Source organism: Tiliqua scincoides, chromosome 2, assembly GCF_035046505.1.
Source record: "Tiliqua scincoides isolate rTilSci1 chromosome 2, rTilSci1.hap2, whole genome shotgun sequence".
Lineage (NCBI taxonomy): Eukaryota > Metazoa > Chordata > Lepidosauria > Squamata > Scincidae > Tiliqua > Tiliqua scincoides.
This window is the reverse complement of record NC_089822.1, coordinates 221,460,599-221,483,939: the sequence shown is the minus strand read 5'-3', so window position 1 is coordinate 221,483,939 and position 23,341 is coordinate 221,460,599. Positions and strand designations below refer to the sequence as shown.

General features: G+C 43.4%; 1 protein-coding gene across 2 annotated transcripts; it reads right to left on the bottom strand.

Annotated features, from left to right (window-relative positions):
* Positions 1–3,559: 3,559 nt before the first annotated feature.
* On the bottom strand, positions 3,560–22,967 carry HMCES (5-hydroxymethylcytosine binding, ES cell specific). Of its 2 annotated transcripts, none has more exons than XM_066617746.1 (7): positions 22,908–22,967; positions 20,064–20,259; positions 16,449–16,592; positions 8,992–9,111; positions 6,813–6,982; positions 5,785–5,977; positions 3,560–4,959 (listed from the first exon to the last, which is right to left on the bottom strand). In XM_066617746.1, the coding sequence occupies exons 2-7, from the start codon at positions 20,244–20,246 to the stop codon at positions 4,747–4,749; spliced, it is 1,023 nt and encodes a 340-aa protein (XP_066473843.1). In that variant the 5' UTR covers positions 20,247–20,259; positions 22,908–22,967; the 3' UTR covers positions 3,560–4,746. The 2 variants fall into 2 exon arrangements, with proteins under 2 accessions (XP_066473843.1, XP_066473844.1); XM_066617747.1 differs by lacking the exon at positions 22,908–22,967 and adding an exon at positions 22,642–22,719.
* Positions 22,968–23,341: the final 374 nt, after the last annotated feature.

The following is a 23,341-nucleotide window of genomic DNA, read 5'->3' as shown; positions in this document are numbered from 1 at the left end:
TTCATGGACAGAAGTGATACAAACCAAGCTACTATGAAGCATACATATCATGCCTTTAGCACACCGAACACTTCATCCTTTATCTCAGTATTGCAACCAGCATCTAAAAGTAATATTACCCTTCTTCAGTTGCAGATGAGATGTTAAGAAACAGTGCCTTCCGTGCCCAGGGTCACCTAACGAATTCACACTTAAGAGTTAAATTTTACGCAGGGCCTTTCCAGCCACAGCTCTTAACCACTACAGCTACACAATGCCACTTCTCACTGCTAATGTATCTATTAGCATATTGGGCCTACTTCTGTCATTGCTTCCCCACCCTCCAGTAAGGAAATCATCTGTACAGTATTTTGCTTTTTAGTAAGCAACTTGATTAGCCAATGATACCTGCTACATACTGGATCAGTGTAGGCTTTGAGACTGTTGTGCCAAGCAGGTGATGATCGAATTACAGAGCAGACCTATTGAAGTTGGATTCATCAAATTCCTGAGGCATAGAAGCAGACACATTGCGAGAGTAGCCTCCAGGGGGCAGACTAAACAGCAGCATCTGGAAGCAGGGAAACTACTTCTGCAACCAAGGCATCAAAAGAGCCCTGCGTAGCTTTAATAGTGCTATATGCTTGTGCCCCACTTCTCTGAGCACAGAGAAGTTCTAGGAGCTGCAGCACAACAAGGGTTCAGGGCTTCCTTTGGAGGAGGAGTAACTGGAAGCTTACTTTGTAACAGTGGCTTTGTAACACTTGCTTAAATTTACAGCTATACAGGTTGGAGCATTGAATGGAATGGGTAGCTTATTCCTGAAAGCACTGTTAGCTCATGAGAGTTACATAGTAGCTGCCACGTTATTTTGGCTGCTTCTCCACTCTTTGCCAAATCAAATCCTAACTTTCTCTGTTTCTTCCAGAATCTACCAGCTAGCAGACTCTCTCGCAAAGACACTTTAAAAAGTAGTACTTCCAGAGAGATTGTGTTAAGTGTCCAGAATTTCTAGTATCAATTTTCTTTTTAAATAACACTGTGAGAAATCAAAACAGTTGCAGTATTTTGTTGCCTATTCACTTACAAATACAAAGGACATTCATGTTTGTAGAGAGGAGCTCGGGAAATTTTTTATATATAAAAAGCCCAATTCTATCCAACTTTCCAGTACCGATGCAGTCCCAAGGTAAGGAATTAAACATTCCTTTACTTTGAGGAGGCCCCCATGACTGCTGGAGGAGGCTGGACTTTCTGGACTTTTCCTCCTCACCCCAAAACTATCATATCAGTACATGCAAAGTGATAGGAAAAAGATCATCCTCTGACTCAAGAAGAAGGGAAGGGAGAAGAGTCTAAGTGGTAGGACAGGGACAATTTTATGAACGAATTACCAAACTACAGATAGCACTATGCTTTTCAAAAAAGGATGATGGTCTTCTATAAACACTGCAATGAGAAAAATTCCCAACACTTAGACAAAAATAGGGAATAATGGCAGAGGGAGACATTGATCTATGTAACAGAGGATTATGGAACAGGATGATCAAACCTCAGAAAATTTCTCCTTCCCATTCTTCCCTTGGTAACATTTTCTAAATGTTATTCAACTGTAGAGCCACTATCTTATCACCTGTCAGTAGTGCTGATGCAGCCACGCCAAAAAGGTGCACACTGCATCCAGCTGGGGGGGGGGGCACGACCCAAGGGCAAATGAGAGGTAAGTAAAAAAAAAACGTGTTTCCTTATCTCCTATACTTACCTCCATGTAAGCCCTGGGGCTGCGTATGGTGATGCAAGCCCAAGGGGAGAAAAGGGGTAGGGAGGTTTGATGGCATAAAATTCCACATGTGCCATTCCCACTAGATCCACCCCTCCCACCCCCTTCCCAGGGTCCTCCCCCCCTCTGCCCATAGCCCACCCCATCACTGACTTACTAAGTCTGGTGGGTGCAGTAAACTGCTGCACTGATGTGTCTTGCATCAGTGCTCTCAGAATGATACCAACACAGCATTGCACACTCCATCAGCCACCATTTTACGACAGGAGAAAACTCTTCCACTATTGTAAACCCCTCCTCTGGTTAGGTTTTCACCAGGGTAAATGGGTAGCATTCGCCTCATGCTGCCATTGTATGAAGAGACCAAGTAGAGCACAGCTATTTTGTCTAGAAAAATTAATTGCCCAGCAAGGAGAAGAGACCATTTTGCTTCCCTCTGTGGGAAGTCAATACAGTCTTATACAGTTGGCACTGAGGAAACTGTTCCAGGAACTACAAATCAAGCCCTGTTGTTTTGACATAGATTGGACAGAAACAAGACAAGACACATCTTTCCCTCATAGATTAATGAGGCAACAACAAAAAGCATTCTACATGAACCTCAATGCCAGACAAGAAGAGAAACTCTGAAGTCATCCTGCTGTTAATCAGCTAGCTAGTGACATTCATCCCTTCCATTTTTTTCCTGGGCACTTTGCTGTGGAGATAATGGCTAGTACTTCTTAAATGCTGGCCATAAGTGTGTGAAAGAGCTCAAGAAAAAAAGTAGGGGCAAAAAAAGAAACCTTAGCACTAAAAAGAAGTGACTGAAGAAAGCTGCTCTGAGAAGATTTTCAGCGCTCTTCTTGTGGTCAAAAGAGAACAGCTTTTCTCACCATCTAGTGTGACAGAGATCTCAGGGGCTTGGGAAAGGGGCATTGCATGCCCTCCTACCCCTATGTCCTATATCACTATTACTAGAGAAGTGGACTAATAGTTTTCCACCATGGATAGAAGCCCATGCTGCTGTGGGATGGCAGTATGTCCCCATCTTGAGATCTTAGTCATTCTATAATGACCATTCCTCCATTTCACCTACTAGCATAAGAGGAGATGCAATCTGAATGGAGAATTCCCCCCCCCCCCCATTCTGTTCATGACCTTAAGTACCAGAAACCCAAGATTATGGCTAGTGGAGAGGAGGCAAGATCAGCATGATGCACTGCAGTAAAAGAACACATCTGCTTTGTTGTATAGTGTCTGTATGTCACAAACATTTGTGCTGTGGTTTACCAGATATTTCCCCACAATGTTTTTAAAAAGACAGAAAACATCCACAGATGCCAAGCCCCAGATAAAAGGCCCTCCCAGATGCGACTGGAACTGGCTTCTGGTTGCGTCTGAGAGGTGTTCTGAGGCTAGAGAAGGCCCATGGAGTGGGGAGCCAATGTGACCTCTGGAGGGCTCGGCGCAACCCGCAGGTGACTCCCTGCGGCACCTCAACCCTGGCCCCTGCAAATCCCATTATCCAGATTTTGATATGTGCAGCAGGGGTGTTGTGGAACCGATCCTCTCAGATACCTCTCAGATACCATAGTTTTAAAATGGCTTTGATATTGAATTAATCACAAAGAAAAACATTGCTGGGCTATAATATTTTGGCATTAAATAGAAGTCCAGCATGAATGCAGCTAGAGTTCTCCCAACTTTATGCACCAATGTACTTGTCAATACAAGGATGACATATTATTCACAGTGCCTCTAAATGGTTTTTTGTTTTACTGCTGTTCAGGCACACACATACACACATTAATATGCTAGTTAAATACTTTTTATTTTATACAACTATTTTTTTAAAAGGCAAGTAATTAATGTACTCCAGAGAGTGTACATCTTGTAAAGGTCCTCACTCAAATAGTCAGCTCTGACAGATTTTTTTTATAAGTGAGAAGCCTTAACAGCCACCCACCCACCGATACATCAATTTTCAGCAGGAAAACATTTTTCAAAGAGACCAGAAGTCATTTTCATCTTACCAAAAAAGCAGTTGTGTTCTTGAAAGAATTAAGAGTTGCAAATATTTTCTATTCCACTTAAGAGTCTCCCATTAGACAAAGAGGCATGAAAACAAGATTGTGAATGGACAAAACAGTTGTCCAGTTCTCTACTCACCCTCTCCATGCGAAGAACAACAGATGGTTTAAAAATTTTTATAACAAGATATAAAAAACTTCTTGCTCAAATGTAAGGGCTATTTTTGTGGTGTGCAGCATTAATAATTTCCACTGAGAACGTTTTTAAGTCTGCAAAACATGTCAAAATGCACATTCTTTGCTAACGTACTGAAATATGTGCGAGCATACTGAGCTTACTGCACATCTTCTCACCCTAGGTTTGAACAACAGTTAGAACTAGCTGCTGACCTACAGCTTACAGGAGTAGTTTCTCCACCAACTCGGTTCACCCTTAGAAAGAAGCAAAGTGCTTGAAGGAGAGTCTTTGGGTGCTGCAGAATGGGTTCAGGGTCAGAACACTTGTACAGGTTTAAGAACATGCCAAGATAGCAGGTTCTTTTCATTGTGCAGCAGCACACAGACATCAAAAGTGATCTGCCTTTTCTACAGATAAACATCCAAAATGTGAACCAGATGAAAACCACAACAGGACACCTGCCACACGGAATGCTTCTTTCTCTCCCAAGGGGAGAAACAAATTTTACTTTAAGTGTTCTCCACATCTTGTGTACTTGGAGAACGTTTGCTCTCTCAAGCAACTGGCAGTGGGAAGCAAGCTCTGTGCATAACATCCAGAACACAATTTGTAGAAAAGACAAGAAGAAAATGCTTACTGTCAAGACTTTCCTGCTTGACATCAGCAGATCTAGCCAGGACACACCACAGTTTCAAATCAGTAGAAACTATCAGGTTTAGACATTCAGTATAGCAAGCACACATGCCTGAGGATCCATTTGTTGGACCCGTTATCTGCTAAGGAATGAAGTGGAAAGATTAGTGACACTGAGTTTTTGGCTGCTTTGCTGGAGGTTCTCCATTTTCTTGCTTGAGCCACTGATGCATCAGGCTTGTACTGGCTTTTTGGGATGATGCTGGTTTGATGAACTGGCTCGACCACCTTGGTAAGTCATCGTCTTCCTCTTTCTTGGGAGATTTGTTTTTTAACCAATTCAACATCATTTTGCTGCTTGCACTGACTCTGGTTTCCTAGAAAATATGGAACAAATTAGGGAAAAAGTCACTATTACCAATTGCAAGCTCATAGGAAATTGCAAACTCATTTACAGTGCAAACCTATGCATGCCTCAGGACTCAGAAATAAAATTCTGCGTTCAACGGGACTTAGGGCCCAATCCTATCCAACTGATGCAGCCATGCCAGAAGAGTGTGTGCTGCATTCTGTGGAGGGGGGAGGAAGACAGGACAGTCACAGGTGCCTCCTCAAGGCAAGAGCATATTTGTTCACTTATCTTGGGGCTGCTGTATGGCTGCATCAGCACTGGAAAGTTGGATAGGATTGGGCCCTTACTCTCAGGTATGACTAGGATGGCACCGTTCATGGACTTACCTAGGTATGTGGTTTCCTGGAGCAAACTTTGCTGAAGCGAAATATATTGTAATTGGAATAGGTTTATCTGACACAAGTTTTGCACAGAGGAATAGAAAGTGAATGGCAACAGGCCTTAATTGCCTTTACAAAAAATTAAATCAGCTTCAACTGCTACAGCCCTTTTTTAGTCCTATCAGGGTCTTTTCAAGGAATTCAGGAGGACGTAAAATGACTGATAAAAGAAAATACAAAGCCTCTGGATACTGGGTGACCAGCTCGGCCACAAAGAACAAAGATGGAAAATATAGGCTCTTCCTGTGTTTCATCCCTGCTGTCCCCTTAATCTGTAAAATGAACATCACTAGTATTTCATAAGGGGCTCAAATCAGTGCTTGTAAAATGAAGATACCAACGGAAATATTAGAGAACACCTAAGACTTAAAACAGAAATATGCCAGGGAAGAGCCATCACCAGATCTCACCTTCTTGAGGTCCAATTCAATGGGTACAAGGCATTCAGGTGTATTGTTTCGGGAGTTGTTCACTATAGTTGAGACTGGGTGAAATGCAAGGTTCTCTGTGGGGTGGATTAGCCCAAGGGCTTCCGGCATGGGTACTTCAGCAAAGTCCAACCATTTTCCAATAGCCTCATCCCCATCCAGGATAGCTGGCATCCTAAACAAGTTGAAAGATGCAGATCTCAATGACATCCAACTTGATCCACAACATGCAGTAACCAAAAGATACACACAGTCCAAGCATCAGTAAGAACCAGATTCCAAAAATCTTTTGGAATAGGAGGAGAATCAAGCAATTAATACTGGACTTGTAGTTCACTCATTCACAAAAGTGGCCCAATTTATCTGAGGGTCTGACTGACAAGGCCATGTGTAGTGGAAGACACTGAGCAGGCTGGCTACAGTGCCTAGTGGTTAGCAACTGGCACTTGTCTTCCTGCTCCTGCTTCATCTTTCAAATAGGTACAAATTTAAAATCTGGGAAAGGTAGATTGCTGCCAGACAGAAGAAGTCTGCCTGAGAAAAAAACCTCCTTCCTTGTAGGGCTGCAAACAAGAGGATTGGAACATGATGGTCTGGGAGATGTGGCAACCTACTCCCTCTTGAATGAGCAGAGACCAGGCAGGTGAAACTATAAAAGGGCAAGAGGTTAATTTAAAAGGAATGACAATATAAAAAGACAACAGAAGGGAAATTCCAAAGGTAAAACAAGTCATAAGGGATCTTACAACCCCACCCCCACCCAAAGGAGGACGGTAATTCATGATCAGATGGTTCTTTAAAAGGGGACAGTTTGAAAGAAGCATAAAACTGTTGCTCTCCATGTTCTAACCTTCCTTTGTGGATATGTACTGGGGGAAAAACAGCAACACTACCCGGTACAGAGAACAAGAAATTAGAGAATGAGGAGAGAAAGTTGTGGAGCATTAGCTAGTTCCATGTTTCAAAATGTTCTTCTACATCAAGCTCCTATGCAGTATTTTATTCCTTGCCTGTGATGGATAGAGCTTACACCCTTAGAAGCATCAACTGTGATGATGGTGTAGCTATACAACATTTCTCCTCCATTAACGGGCTCCCAACAATCAAAAATGCCAGCCATGGTGAGTAGCCTTCTGTTTTTTGAGTCTTCCTTCTCATTTTCCACATCTGGTTTGCTGAACTGAAAAGAGAATCACATTATTAAACCAATCAAATGTATAAAAAAGGCACTTCTGTCAACTGGTGATACTGAACTTTGTGATCAAAAGCTGAGCAAATCAATTTGCCTTCAAGTAATGGCTTCCTGAGTGACCCCTCCTCATGGGAAGAGGGAAGCCAGTGCCTATGTTTACACCTACCTACTCACCCACAGCCCTCCATCTAAGCTACTGCTGTAGCTACCCTGCAGGTACTGTCAAGCCTGAGACCTGTCATTATCTCTTGCTCACACTGCACCAGCAAGTGACAAAGATGAATGGGGAACACTGGACGCCTTCCACTCAGGCCAAATGCTGCCTGCCCACCTCATCCCCATTCTGACAATCCAGATGGATATATTGCTAGTAATGATGTCACATCCATGCTTTTCCTTCCTAGAGATGCAGCCGATACCACACATGAGAAAAGATGAACCCAAAAACTCTTTTTCAGCTACTGTATATCTGACTTGCTGGGTCATTTCATATGAACTACAGCAGATACCAGCCTACAAGTCGATCCCACAGAGGGCAGGCTTTGAGCCAACAATCATGGAATGTTCTATGACCCTCGGATAAGTCGGGGGTTAAACTTAGGGGGATGTCTGACTATAGTTTTGTCTGATTTCACTCGAGGGCAGATCCTGAAAAATAACCCACCACTAATTATTACCTAAGAACTGTAGTCTCTAATTTATTAAAAACATAGTAAAAGATCATAAAATACATTTTTATTCTTTTTAAATTCTGGTCTTCATCACCTTTTTGTAAGCACTATCAGAGTAAGTGCACTGTAAACAACATACCAGTAAAACAGTGGTTCACAACCTGGTATTCACGTACTCCCAGGGACATTCAACAGGACCTTTAGGGGTACTTGAAAAAGAATGGAATAATGGTAGAAAAAGGCAGGTCATGCTCCAGAATGCCTTGCAAGACAGGAATGCCTTGCAAGGACCAGCAAGGCAGGAAGGGAGGTAGCTAGTTGGCTGTGAAAGCCCCACCAATAGCTAGTTTTTGGTCATCAATTCATGTATGAACCAGTGACTGAAAACCAGCACAGTAAAAAAGCTGAAACATAATATGGAAAGTGATCAATCACCCAGAATTTCTCAGCACACTTCTGGTGCAAAACAGTGCAAAGGCAGAGTCTTCTGTTCTTCAAACAGATAAAAAGAGAAAACATGAAGTCTGGGCTTTCATATAGAGGAGATGAGAGCTTGTATTATTAATTACAAACATTTTGCTAATATGAAGGGTACAATTTATGGAAATGGGCTGCCAAGGGATATGCAAGTGAAAAAGGTTGAACCAGGAATAAAATCCACCTTTAAGGTGTCTGGTGTGTTAAGCCAGAAGCTCTACGTACAACATACAACCCATAACACATAACTGGGAGTGTGCAATTCAATTCACAGCAGAGAGATGCAGCTGCACATATTTGCAACCCTTTTTACTCAGAAGTAGACCCACTGCTTTCAATGGGTGTTATTCTTAAGTAAGGGTGCATTGAATTGTAGCCTGCTCCAAATGGAAAGGAGGATTCCCATCCTGGTGTTTCAAAAAACAGGCCTGCTTCGCAAGCATTTGCCAAGCAGAACCAGGCTGCAGCAGAAGGAAGGAGAATAAAAGGTTAACAAATTGCTTCTAAGGAGCTGTGCCTGCCTGTTGCTTGGGAAAACTTTTCAGAGTTGAAAGACTTTGCCCTCTGATTGACCCAGAGATAAGGCGGAAGTGATAATTTGAGCTTGATTACTTGGCAAAAATGTCAGCTACTAAGAGCGGGTATTTCTCTTCCACACCAATATATGCACAACTTGTAGAAAGATCATGCAATATATACAAACTTCAAAGCATTCAGCATCCGCTTAATCACTCAGACCAGAATCATAAAGTACAAACTTCCTGAGGCAAACTATCATTTGAGGAAGGTATCAAGAAAAATGATAACACAAGCACCACAGTACAAAATAGTGATACACTGGTGTTGTACCGTTTCCGGATCAGTCTGAGGGAAGTAAATGAAATAGGGTTGCTTCTGTCCATTGCGTTGTTGCCATTCATAGTAGCCATCAGCCAGCACCACACAGCGTTTGCCTTTTACAAGTGGTCCCTTTAAAGACAGAGAAAGGGGCAGGGAACTATCACTCCATGGAAGCGGTTGCTTCAAATGCAGTCCAAAATACATTTGGGATAGGAGGATTTTAATAGTGTCATATATTAGATTCTATAAAGCGATGTTGACCAGAGATGCAAGATCACACTGGACGTCCACTGATTTGTTCCCCATTTGTCTTCCCTACAATCCTTTGCGAGAAACAGAAATTTTAATTGCTACAGTTACAACTACGAACATTCATAACAGAACACAAATTCCCAAATATTTGCTTTTTTGTGAACACAAGCCAAGAGACTGACAAGACATGAATATGGCCTGCAGGCACCTCTGGCTCCTTCTATCTGTGAAAGCACAGATAGTAGGCAGTAGGGTGTCCCGTGAAGGAGGGACTATTTCCCATGGAAGATCTCCCCAGCTTCTCCACTTCCCTTGCAGATCCTTTGGAAAGCCTCTGAAAATAAATTGCCAAAGCAGCTGCCCGATTTTCCACACACCCTCCAAATCTGGATTCCCTCAGTTGCTCAGTTGCTGTTTTTTCATAGACAGAGACTGGACTCCAAGAACCTGGCTGAGCAAAATGCACCAGACAAGCCCTTAGCCCCTTCTTTCCTACTAAGAAATAACTTTGTTGCAGATCTGTACACCCACAGAACCTTATGAAGATTTTGTATGGTTCTCTGACAGTGGATGAAACAGCCCTCTGATCCAACTATCCTGCCAGCTTCCCTGAAATGGAACATGGCAAATCCCAGATAAAGAATTCTCTTGGCAGCTCTTCTGTGCATTTCTTTGCTGTAGGTGCAAGTTTAAGGCAGTTTCATATGTTCAACTCAGATCATTGGTGAATCAGACTCGGAACTGTCTATTGACTGGCAATGACTCTTTAGGGTAGGGTTTTAGATCGAAGTCTTTTCCAGCCCTATTTGGAGATGCCAGGGATTGAACCTGGAAATTTCTGCTTGCAAGGCAGATGCTCTGTAGCTGAGCTAGACCCCACCACTATCTCAATAGTTTCAAGAGTCTGTGACTTCCACTGCCTGTACTTTTATCAAAGTTAACTTTTGGAATTATTGTACTTTCTCCTAAAAACAAAAACATCACATTTTGATGGAGGCCAGTATTAGAATATAGTCAATAAAAGTCCCATAATCAGGTTAACATTGAAGTGACACAATGCAAATTCCTTAGAAAGACCTACGACTAAAACGAAAACAAGGTAATACAAAAATGAAATACTGTAATGAAGCAATCTGTAAAAGGCCAATATTATAATGCCATTGTACAAATCAATGGCAAGGCCACAACTGGAGCAGTGTATCCAGTTCTGGTCGCCACACCTCAAAAAAAAATAAATGGTGGAAATGGAAAAGGTGCAGAAGAAAGCGACCAAAATGATTACTGGTCTGGGGCACCTCTCTTACAAGGAAAGGCTACAGCGTTTGGGGCTCTTCAGTCTAGAAAAAAGGCACCTGAGGGGTGTCAGAGTGATATTTCATGATGATATATGTATGGTATGGCAGTAAGATTGCACAGTGCCATGTTACAGCAGGAATCTTGGGTAACAACAGTGGCTTGATCTAACAACAATGAAAAGTTGAGTTGGGTCCAAGAAATACCAAGGACATCCAGGAACTGGTAATCGGCAATATTCTTATAAGCATGGGTCATTTAAGAACAAAGAAATATTGAGAACAAGCTTTAGAACTCAAATGGCAAAGCAGGCAGAGTAATAGACATAAAAATTAACTTGCTTTATAATGCTGAGTGGCCTAGCAAGTAGAGGTGCCAGCAGAGGACCTTGCAGTGATTATGTAGAGAAAGGAATGTAACACAGGTGTGAGAAATCAGCTTGAGGAGAAGGAGCCAAGGTGGACGTGACATGAATTGTGATTGGATAACAACTTGGGGTGACATGACTCAGCATATTTCTGATTAAGTGATTGGCCCTTGACACCTCATGAGTCCCATGGAAATTTCCTATAACTTTATGCAGTGAAAGTCTATTCTTTGCCATTGAGACTGGTATCTGCCACCTGAAGTGCTTCTGGAATAAGTATTCATCTGCCAAGGTAAAACTGTGTTTGGTAGTTAGACTTAGCAGTCAAAGTAGTGTAGACCAAGTTAGCTTTATTATTTTCCATGCTGAATGTATACTGAACGCAGGTACCTTTTCCATCTCTCTCCTTCCCTAGGCAGGATGCGCACTGGTTGCCTGAGTAAGATGTAACTTTACTTTCTTTAATAAACTTTCTGCCTTGGAAGTGTGTGTGTGCACCCGCATTTTCATTTTGGCAAAAGGTTGCTCAGGAGGGAACCTCAGTATAGTGAAGTGCAAGCACTGGCGGTGGGTTATTGAGGCTGAGACAGGTGGGCAGCCTGTCCTATGAGTGCAGAAGCCCTTAAGGCATGAAGAGGAACTGACATGGTGGCACGGGTGGTCTTTTGAGCAATTTTGCCGGTTTGGAGTGTGCACATGCATGGCATGGGTTCAGTACACGCTAGCCGTTTGTTCTTTTGTTGGAGTTAGCAAGTGATGAGTCAGGGAGGCTCTGGACATATTAGAGCCAGAAGAGCCTTGTGGCAAAGAGTGCAGTTAGACTCTACAGATTGCGAATTGCTGAATTCATTTCCGTCCCCTGAAAGAGAGGAGTTAAATTTTGCCATTTCATGGAAGCAATCAACCCCTGTTGTGAATAGCATGGAGACAGATTCTGCTGAAAGAGTGGACGCCTGTGGAGCAGCAGGATGACTGTGTGGTGCAGGAGCGGTCAAAAGAGTGAAAGAGATTGTGGGCACCTGGAATCAGCTGCAGCCAACCTCCGTGGAACTGAGCACCGGTCCTGTGAGTATGACTGAGGAACTACCTGATTTGCCATACTTGGAAGAGGGAGAAAGTGATGGCAAACTAGAGCAGTCAATATCACCATGGCCCTAAGGGACCCAAGCTGATTTATTGGCTCAGATGCTGGACTTGCAGTTAAAAATCATGCCGCAGCAACAAGAGCGTGAACAAGCACAGTGCCCTACTTTGGATGTAAAACGTTTGCCTCGCTGGAACAAGGAGTCAGATCCAGCAGACTTCTTTATTTTGTTTGAGAAAGTCCAACGAAGGGCAAAGGTCCCCAAAGATCAATATATTGGCATTTTGATCCCCCAGGTTTATAATAAGGACATTGTAGCCATTCTTGCTAACTTGCCTGATGATATTATGAGGACTTTAAAACTATGATTCGGGATCAATCTGAACTGACTGCAGACCATAGAAAGTTACAATTTCGACAAGTGGCTAAATTGCCTTCAGAGACTTTTCAACAATGTGTGCACAGAAAATTTGATTTGTGGATGAAAGCTGCAAAAGTGGAGACCCGTCAAGACATGCAGGATTTAATGGTGAAAGAGCAGCTATATCACCTTTTTCCATCACACACTGCAACTTTGGTAGCCGATTCAAAGCCACCTTCAGCCAAAGAAGCAGCAAAAAGAGCTGATGAATTGCTGGAAAATAGGACTCTGGGCGTGCAGTTATGCAACAAATCCTATGGAGGTTATGCTAACAGAGGAAGAGAGCCCCCCAGGCATGCAGCAGGCTATAGTGACTCAGGTGAGTCATCAGAACAAAGACAGCCATTTCAAGGGCAAGAGCAGTGCAGTTCCTGGCAGGCCGCTGAGGAGAGAAAGGGGGGCAGTTTCAAACAAGGTACTAATGCAACAGGACAAGACCGCTCACTGTCTGGTGAATCTGGGCGAAAAACTGTGCTATGTCTGCCAGTCTCCCTCTCACCTCCACAAGGACTGCCCTAAGGCGCAGGAAAAGTCTGAAAACCTGAGAATGATTCAACAGCCCCCAGCTGATTATGTAAAACAGGTCCAGAGAAACCAGACAGAGGTCTGGGATTATCAGATGCAGCAGGAGTAAGCGGCAGCATCTGCGACTTCATAATGCCATTGTACAAATCGATGGTCACAGCAGGAGTATTGCGTCTAGTTCTGGTTGCCACATCTCAAAAAAGATGTAGTGGAAATGGAAAAGGTGCAGAAGAAAATGACCAAAATTATTCCTGTCCTGGGGCAACTCCCTTATGAGGAAAGGCTACAGCGTTTGGGGCTCTTCAATCTAGAAAAAAGGTACCTGAGGGAGGACATGATTGAGACATACGAAATTATGCAGGGGATGGATTGAGTGGATAGAGGAACGTTCCCTCTCACATAACACCAGAATCAGGGGACATCCACTAAAATGGAGTGTTGGGAGAGTTAGGATAGAGAAAAGAAAATATTTCTTTACCCAGCGTATAATTAGTTGGTGGAGCTACTTGCCGCAGGATGTGGTGGTGGCATCTGGCCAAGATGCCATTAAAAAGGGATTGGACACATTTCTGTAGGAAAAGTCCATCATTGGTTACAAGCCACGATGGGTATGTAGAACTTCCTGGTTTTAGAAGTAAGCTACCTCAGAATGTCAGATGCAAGGGAAGGAACCAGGATGCAGGTCTATTGTTATGTATGCTCCCTGAGGCATCTGGTGGGCCATTGTGAGATACAGGAAGCTGGACTAGATGGGCCTTTGGCCTGATCTAGCTGGAGCTCTTCTTATGGACTTATGAGAATCTTTAGAGCCTTCTAAACAATGGCTTCTACCACTATTGCTTGCAACAGCACAATCTAGGAAGATGAGTGGAATCCACTTCACAAACTTTTACTAAGCAGTGGTGAACAGGAATGGAGGAATTGTTCCTCCTTATGTAGAAGAAGCCACCACAGTAGTATCACTAATTCTGACCTTGGCTAATCTAGACACTGGTAAGTTATAGGGCTCTAGCACTTTAAATGGACTGGATACTCTATAGCCAGGGCCGTCCCTAGAAGGATGCAGGGCCAAGGACAACTCAACCAGTGCAGCTCCCCCCCACCCCCCATGGAAGGCAAAGCTGCTATCTCCATTCCTCTCTCTGCTGCCTTGTTTCCAATCCAAGATTGTAGCCACAGTGATCCTGCCCTATTTGTCCCTATAGCTAAAACAGAATAGATGGCAGACATGTTTCCTCAATAAAAATGGCCACATTAGCCTTGAAAGGAATGAAGAAGGTGAGAACTGAATTTTAATGATGTTCAGAAAAGAGGAAAAAGGTGCAGGGGCCAGGGCAGCCGCTCCAGCTGATCTACCGAAAGGTGGGCTTGTCTGTAGCATTCAAAAGATGAGGCATAAAAATATGGCTGTTTCACCTTGTATATTATCGCCAACCAACCAACAAAACACAAAAAGATTTCAAATTATTTCATGCTGTGAGTGAGCCTATTTGATGCAATTCCAAGTGATGCCATAAGGACATACAGTTCAAGCTGCTGAAAATTCAGTCCTTCCAATTTCTACAAATTTAAGCCATCAGTCAAAAGATCTGTTGATGTATCCAGCAAAGAAATAGCTCCTTTCTGTACACCACTGTGAGTCGCATTTCAGTACTAGAGCACTTTGCATTGGTGAAACCCAGTACACATGACATGATGGAAATGTCTCCCCCAGCTGACATTCCTGATCAGTTTCTGAGAAGTGAGAAAACAAGGCTCAAGCCTGCACTTCTAACTAGGGGAGAAAGAGGACCAACTATGGCTATTTAGTAGTTAAGAAAGGACAGTCTGCACATGACAAAAAGCACTATTAAGCATGTTTAGTTTTTAGTTATTAAGCATTAAGCATGATTAAGCATTAAGCAAAAGCACTTACCAGGTTTTTTCCCTATGGGGGGGGGGGAATCATTGACTGGTCTATAAAACTGAATTCAGGGTTTCTTCCATTTTAGGACATGGGCAGCCCAATCCTATAAGGCTTCACCACTGGCACTGCAGCCCCAGCACCAGCCATGGGTGTTGCAAACATGCCATAAGACACTTTTGTGCCACCCCAGGAGTTAGATGGCACTGGTGGGGGAGGGGGCCTGCGCTGCCCCATCAGGGCAGGAAAGGCATTTCTGGTGAGGGAAAGGAATGGGGAACAGAAGGGCCTGGGAGGGGGTGTGGGACTAATGGAGGCCTCTTCCACTGACTCCTATCACCCGTCCTGGGCTTGGAAGCCAACACAGGGCTTCTCCAGTGTGTGCCAGTGAAACAGGAAGCACAAACTTGAGAAGCCCCATTAACCAGGCTGGGGGTAAGGGATGAATGTCCCCTTCTCCTGAGGAGACCTCCAGCCTGCTTGCATCCAGCATAGGATATAGCGGTAGCCATTTGGAGCTGCTGCTTCTATGATGCATAGGATTAGGCCCTTAATGTAGTCACAGGGCTACAACTGAGGCATCATGGAACATGTATATCTGCTGAAAAATAGTCATTAAGGTAGTTTTCCAAAAACAGTTACAGGAACAAAACACCACAAGGGAGGGGACAGAACAAACAACTTCTAAAAATTGACTATAGGTCCTCCCTACCCACTGCCTAAACTGCAAACAGGAACATGAAGGGAGAATTTCAAGGTTAAGAGAGGCAGGGATTGTGAAAAAGGATAAGTCAGGACCTGAATGTAATGGATGCAAGTATAAAAGAAAACCCAGAAAAAGAAGAGTGCAAAAAGTATCAGTAGATGGAATAGAGGAGACTGGGTAAGAATGGATAGTGAAGCAGGCTGCTAAGAGGCTGCACAAGAGAAGTGACAGTTAAGATGGGTCTAAACACCCATCCTTGCTCCAGCACTGGCTAAGCTGCTATGACATTACAGAATGTCTCTGAAAGGGCTCTTTCATTCAGGCCTAGAGTCAGCAGAGGTTTTGTGCTATGAGTGGGAAGGAGGTACAAGGAGGATTACATTTCATATGCAATTTCTGCTTCCTCAGGTGAGTTTTTGCACCACTACCTGGCAGCTGTTTCATTTTCCCCTAACTGAATCCCATGCAGAAGACTGCCTCAAGATGTGTGCATGCCTGCAGTTGAAAAGGGTGCAGAAAAGCGAAGTGACTATAGATGAAAACAATCAGAATTAAAACAGACAGTGAATTTTTATGTACATACGATCATATTTCCAGAAACCATGCATGAAGCCAGTGTTATTTTTGTTTTCTCCAATCTAACCTGCACAGAGAACCAAGCAGCAGGTTGTCTTGGAGCCACTCTGTCAAGCACAGCATGTGAAAAGTTATCACCTGCTGGGCTCTTCCCTTTCAGGAAAATCAAGATGCTGGGTTCACAGCATGCTGTTTGAAATTATTTACATTTGGTGAGGTTGGGCAACTGTTGCAATACTCCTAGGAAAAGTTTCAGTTTTCAAGCCTAGCTCAGAATACATGAATAAAATAGGAGGAGACAAACATTGCTTTTCAAATGGAAAACTACACAAAACAAACCTTGTAGGAGAGCTTCTCCATCATAGTATCACTGCGACAATTGGAAGTGTTATACTGCATTTTAGATGGGTCAGCTTCTTTGAACCAGGCTGGAACCAGCCCCCAACGCATAGCCACAAGGACACGCTCAGAAGAACTGGCATCCTTTCATAAAGAAGAAACAGAAAAAAATACTGTAAAACAATGTTCCTAAACACAGACATGAAGGTACAAAGCAAACCAAGGCCCCAATCTAACAGTGAGTATTGCACAGAAATCTTTAAAAGGATGCTGTACAACAACGTCATTTTTTAAAAACCTTGCCTGAGGAAGAAGGGCACCAACTCCAGCATTCCTCAAACTCCAGCCATTAGTTATTTGATTTTTCTCTGTAAATTGCTTTGTGAACTTTTAGTTGAAAAGCGGTATATAAATACTGTTAATAATAATTCCTCTCCCCTACGAATCAAGGTGGATTCTATTTTTTTTTAAGTGACCTGCCTGAACAACCCTGAATGTTGGACTGGTTTGGAGAACTGTGTTTGCAGCGCCCAACTGAGCAAATGATATATTCACAGAAACCTGCTTCTACAGGTATAAATTCTCTAGCCGAACTGGGGTGAAATGGCATTCTTGTATCTTGCCTTCTCTTTCATTACATAATGAAAACTGCAGATAGATTCTACTTCAGTGATTGTCAACCTTTTTCATTTCACAGCACACTGACAAGGCATTAAAATTGTCAAGGCACACCATCAGGTTTTTGACAATTGACAAGGCACACCATGCTGCCAGTGGAGGCTCACATCCCCCATTGGCCCTACTAACAAATGACCTCCCCACAAATTCCTGTGGCACACCTGTGGACCACTTGCGGCACACTAATGTGCCACAGCACAGTGGTTGAAAATGGTTGTTCTATTTTGTGCAATTACTGACTAAATATAAAACCCTTGGGTTTTTATTGGTTAACAATCCCTTTACGATGAGTCAGCTAGTAATGGATCCTTTAACAAAAAAAAAGAGTTGGTCCAGTTCTACGTTGGGGTATACTTCTACCCTCTATAGAGCATGCCTGCAAATTCTGCAGAAGGAACAACAAATTACAAGGTAAAGCACAAATAAATTTGGTATCAGTTACAGCCAGGCAAACCATAGGACACATTACAATTTGCAAATGTATGTTTTAGCTGTTCTATTCATTATCTAACAAAGGCTGAACATGCAATCAGTAATTCTCCAGTATTAAACAATTCAATGATGTATTCATCATTTGGTTATTCTCTAGTTTGCAGCCATTGAGGGTAGAGAAGTAGTTAAGATTTGTTTAAAGATAAAAAAACCACACACGTACTTGCGCGCAAACTTGAATAGCATTAAAATTTGAATAACAACATTTTTGAAATTCACTATTTACCCATTTCAAACTTTCCCTCCCACTGTTCATACATTAATTACTTCTTGCTGTTTTCTCAGTTGCGACAATTGAAACAGACTAAAGGGTTTCACTTCCTCTTTTTGTCAGCTTTTAGTCAAATTTTCAAACTTTCAGCATTACTGTGTATGGGCGGCTTTTAGAAATTGTCTCCGAATTGAAAATGGTATCAAAACAAGCTTACTAGTTTCAAATTTTACAACATGTATATGGATATAAACTTTAAAAAATAGGGCACAAGCTCATTAGCTTTTGATCCACTATGAAATCAGTGTTATTTGTAGTTTTGCTTAATGATACAATGCATGTAAACTAATCTAAAGGATGGCTGCCTGGCAAATGTTTGTGTACATTTATGGTACAAGAGCAGCATTACAGGTTGAGCACCAAGGTGCAAAAAACTCACCCTTGTTTCCAGTTTGCCCGCCTCCCATCTGCCTTGCCCACCACCTGGCCACTACTGCAAGCTTTTTTCCCTTCTGCATTTGCTGTTGCGCTTCATAGCCCGTGAAGCACAGTATAGCATAGTATAGCACAACAGCTGCCAGTTTGAGGCCCCAAGAGGCAGATGAAGGACATACCAGAGAGAGAGTAGGCATGCTGATGCATTTGCCATTTTCCTTGCCTAGGGACTATTGCCACTCATCCCCAGAGAGTGGCAAATTGCACAGATGTGCAGGAGTATATATTATTAGTTTCTTTTTAACTCTGGAAGTTTATCAATCACTAGACCCCTGTGTGAACTCCAAACAGGAGTTATATGTGTGGAAAAGTAAAAAGAAATAGACTACAAAACATTATGCTCGAGACAGTCACTTTGTGGGGGTTTTGAATTTGTGCACTAATGGGACTATTTTAAACTGTTGATTTAACTATCTTTACTCTTGTACTACAAGAAAAGTCATGTCACAGCAGGTGCATATCTTCTGAGGTTTAAGCTTTATTATAAACTGGAAAACCTAGTGAACTGTTTTGTAACAAAATGTAATAGAGCGTGTAGTTGTGTGCGAATGTGTTAGACAGCCCCAAAGCATTAGTTATGAACTCACATTTTTTTAAAAAAAGGTTTACAGCAAGTGGAAGTACAGAATTGTGGCAATTATAACCACTACAGGTTAAAATTCATTTCTGCCAAACAAAGTCATCTTTAATTTTCACCAGAATTTTTGTTGTTGTTGTTCCTAAATGTATGGGCAGCTCAATCCTTAGCACAGGACAGAACTGCTTGTGTGTCAGCACCCCCAGATATGTATGATACCTGCACAATGCATGATACCTGCACAATCCCCCCCAAGACCACCACCAAATTCTTTGGTCTTCATTATGTTGCTAGGACTACTAGTAACCTGCATCAAGGTTGCTTCCAAGGATGAGGTGGCATCAGAGAGGGAACACCTGAGATCAAGTGCTTCCAAAGCAGTTTGATACCTCTTCAAGTTGCAAGATAGTGAAAAGTTTCTATGCTGCAGTTAAATATCTCTACATGCAAATTATAGACTTTTAGGCAATTTTCATATGTATACATCTGTATTTTGCTGCAGAAAGATGATGATTTTGACAATCATGGAAACAAAGATCTTCTGTTAAAATACAGAGCAAGCAAACAATGGCACATTAAGCATTAAAGGTGGTCCACTGAAGACATGAGGAATTCCATTCCCCAGTTGTTTTTGCCAAAACTTAACAGAACAGAATACTGAAAGAAACACAGAATAAGGAGGATAGGAGCAGAGCAGGAACTGTTTGCTTCCTTAGTTACTTTTTTATTCTATACTTTCTCCTGTCAAGCAACTCAGTGCAAATGTCACTTTTCATACAGGAGAACACAGGGAGCTTTATAGAATGACAACTGCGACCATGCCCTCACTGCAGTGTGAAGAAGGCAATATTTGTCCCAATATCCTAAAAATCAATTAGTCAAAACTTGGTCTCATGGTAAAGTGGAGATTGCCAGATATTTTAATAGAAATCCATTTTCTGGAACATCACAGGCCAACAGAACATAACAGAGGTCCCATTTCAGATACCAATGCTCCACTGAATTCCACAAAGCAAACGCCATAATTTATTTGTGGAGTTTTCATCTTACAGCGCTAGCTAAAACATAACTTTATACCTCTAAAAAAGGGAACAGAGGCATGAACCTGGTGTGCAATTTTAACAAATTACATAGAAGACTGAAATACAATTTATGACTTTACCTTTTCGAAATGTTGTCGGGAGAGAAGCACAGGGTTGTTAGAGTGTGGGCTCTTATTATAGGATGGACTATATTTATCAGCATTTTTCCATTCAGGATACCTTGCCCTCCCTTGATTATCACAGTAAGCACAAGCACGACGGAGGCAGTCTGCTCCCAGAGTAACAGCTGTACGCCCACACATTCTTCAATAGTAACTATAGAAAACAGATGGACTCAAATTAGTTGTGGCCTACAAGTCTGACTGACACTCCGGTTCTAAACATATACACAAGAGTAAATCTTATTAGCCTCTAGTGTAGCAATGTTCAACCACTGTGCACACTGGTAAGCCATGAATGATCCGCAGGTGTGCTGTGGGAGTTTGGTGGAGGGTCATTTATTAGTAGGGCCTTTGGGGGAGAACAGAACGACTGTAGTGTAATTCTTGTCAGCTGTTTAAATGAGATGTGTTATTCCATGTAAGCTTGCACTAATGCATTTTGTTCTTATTTCTAGAGTACATATTACTCATAAGAACATAAGAACAGCCCCACTGGATCAGGCCATAGGCCAGGAGTGCCCAAACCCTGGCCCTGGGGCCACTTGCGGCCCTCGAGGCCTCTCAATGCGGCCCTCAGGGAGCCCCCAGTCTCCAATGAGCCTCTGGCCCTCCGGAGATTTGTTGGAGCCCGCACTGGCCTGATGCAACTGCTCTCTTCATGAGGGCAACTGTTTGGCCTCTCACATGAGCTGTGTGGGATGAGGGCTCCCTCCACTGCTTGCTGTTTCATGTCTGTGATGCAGTAGCAGCAGCAAAGGAAAGGCTGGTCTTGCTTTGTGCAAGGACTTTTATAGACCTTGAGCTATTGCAAGACCTTCATTCATTCATATAAGTTCATCTTTAATATATTCATTTATGTAAACTTATGTAAATTTATTCAAATTTTAAATGTAAATTATTTTCCCCCGGGCCCCCCCCCGACACAATGTCAGAGAGATGATGTGGCCCTCCTGCCAAAAACTTTGGACACCCCTGCCATAGACCCATCTAGTCCAGCTTCCTGTATCTCACAGCAGCCCTCCAAATGCCCCACGGAGCACAGCAGATAACAAGAGACCTGCATCCTGGTGCCCTCCCTTGCATCTGACATAGCCCATTTCTAAAATCAGGAGGTTGCACATACACATCATGTCTTGTAACCTAAAATGGATTTTTCCTCCAGAAATGTGTCCAATCCCCTTTTAAAGGCATCTAGGCCAACATGGAGTAATACTCCTTTTATAAATGATAAAATATATCCTTAAACTGATGATGTGCCTTGACAATTTTAGTGCCTTGTCATTGTGGTGTGAGATTAAAAGGTTGAAAAGCCCCACTGTAGGGACTATCCCATATATATTCTTCAAGCTACGATTTTAAAGTGATGCAACTGCACCACACACTTCAAGTCTTTGCTGCATCACAACTGATTTATCCTTGACATATATCCTCCTGAGGTGCTTTTAAGTAAGACGCATGTGGTGCCTACACAGATTCTCAAAGAGATTTCAGCATGGACATCACTTGCACGCTGCTAGCTAACACAGCTTCTTGTCACTACTCCTAGAGAAAATCTGGATTGAGTAAGCAATATTACTTCAGCATCTTTGCAGAGAGCAGCTGCTTCAGGAGACAAAAGTTTCCGCTCATGTCAAATATCCTTGCTAAGGACCATTTAGCTAGGAGAACTTCCAGGGACACCCCAAATCAGATAGAACCATTCCAGATAATCTGAATGAAAACAACACTATCACAGTAGCACAAGAGCACAGAGTCGAAGGCGGCACCTGCTCACAAAATGTATGCTTCAAATAAAAGCAGATTATTTAAAAGGTGTTGGATTTAACACACAAACCTTTACAACTTGCTGCGATTAGGTGTACAAGCACACCTACTAATTTTTTTTAAAGAAGTTTTGAAATCTGTGGCTCAGCATTTCTCAACTACTGTCCCACCCCCATACCACTTTGCATGGTTCACCTATTGGAAGTACCACCTGAAGTAACCGGTGATGATGTAATCACTAGTTACTTTCAGTCTGGGAGACCAGACGCAACACACCAGTAAGAGGCTTAGGCTGGATGTGAGGGCTTTTCCAAGCTATTTTTTTATTTTATTTTTCACATTTTTATACTGCCCTTCCTCCGAAGAGCTCAGGGCAGTTTTTACACGGCTGCTCCTCCCCTCCTTCTTGTCCTTACAACAACCCTGTGAGATAGGTGAGGCTGAGAAAAAGTGACTGGCCCAAGGTCACCCAAGAAGCTTTGTGGCCTAGGGGGGATTTGAACCTGGATCATCCAGGTCTAAGCCCACCTCCCAAACCACTACACCACCCTGGCTCTCACTGCTGCTTGTCACACTGCATTACTGGAGCCGTTGACAGGCGGTGGGGGTCCTGGGAGTACCACTAGACATCACCTTGAGTACCACCAGTGGAACCAGTGCCACTGCTTGAGAAACACTGCTGCAGCTCACACAGACTGGCAGCCTCAAGAAGTGCACTGTGTACATGCTGAAGGCAACATCCTCCTCTCTCCCTCCACAGCAGCAGCCTTACCTCCGCCCTTGCTTCAGGGGCCTGGGGAGGGGGACACACCAAATCCTGGGGAGAAGGAGACCCTCCTTGCCTGGAGCTGAGAGCAGGGCAGTGGGTCTCCACCTCTGCTGGGGCAGGAAGGTCCAGGGAGAGGGAGGCGAGAGTCCCCACCACAGCCCAGGAGGAGGGGCTCCCACAGGCGCAGCACACTCCAGTCACAAACAGGACCGTCACAGGAGCTGCTCTGCTGGGGCCAGTGCAGGCGCGCGCCCCCACCTCCCACTCACCTCTCTTCGCGCCTCCCTGCAGCTTGCTGGGCGCTGCCCTGAGCCCAGCGCGAGGCTGGTGACGTCACCGAGTTCCTCTGCTGCCTCTTCAAAGCGCCGCCTCTCGGAAGGCAGCAGTCCTGCTCCGCCGGGCGCGCGCTGCTCCCCGTGTTGCCTCGCGCTGGCTGGGACCTCCCGAGGGCTGCGCCTTCCTCCCCCTGTTAGGATGCTTCTGCAGCCAGGGCGCACCTCGCTCCTGAGCTTGTGAAACAGCATCTGCGCTTCTGAGCACGTGCAGAGGACTTTTTTTTTTCTTGTTCCTTTCCAGCACTCTCACACACACACAGCCCAGTCCCATGCAGGTTTACTTGGAAGTAAGTCCCACTAGGCTCAGTGGGGCTTACTCACAGGGAAGTGTGCATCGGTCTGGATGCAGGAACCCCTGGTTCAGATGC

Bases quoted from the DNA above. Each gene is read 5' to 3' on its own strand.
- HMCES (XM_066617746.1), bottom strand. From the start codon at position 20,246: ATGTGTGGGCGTACAGCTGTTACTCTGGGAGCAGACTGCCTCCGTCGT. The intron at 9,112-16,448 runs GTTTGTTTTGTG...CTGTCTTTAAAG, and splicing joins TGGAGAAGCTCTCCTACAAG to GGACCACTTGTAAAAGGCAA. The intron at 6,983-8,991 runs GTACAACACCAG...TTCTCTTTTCAG, and splicing joins CTCAGACTGATCCGGAAACG to TTCAGCAAACCAGATGTGGA.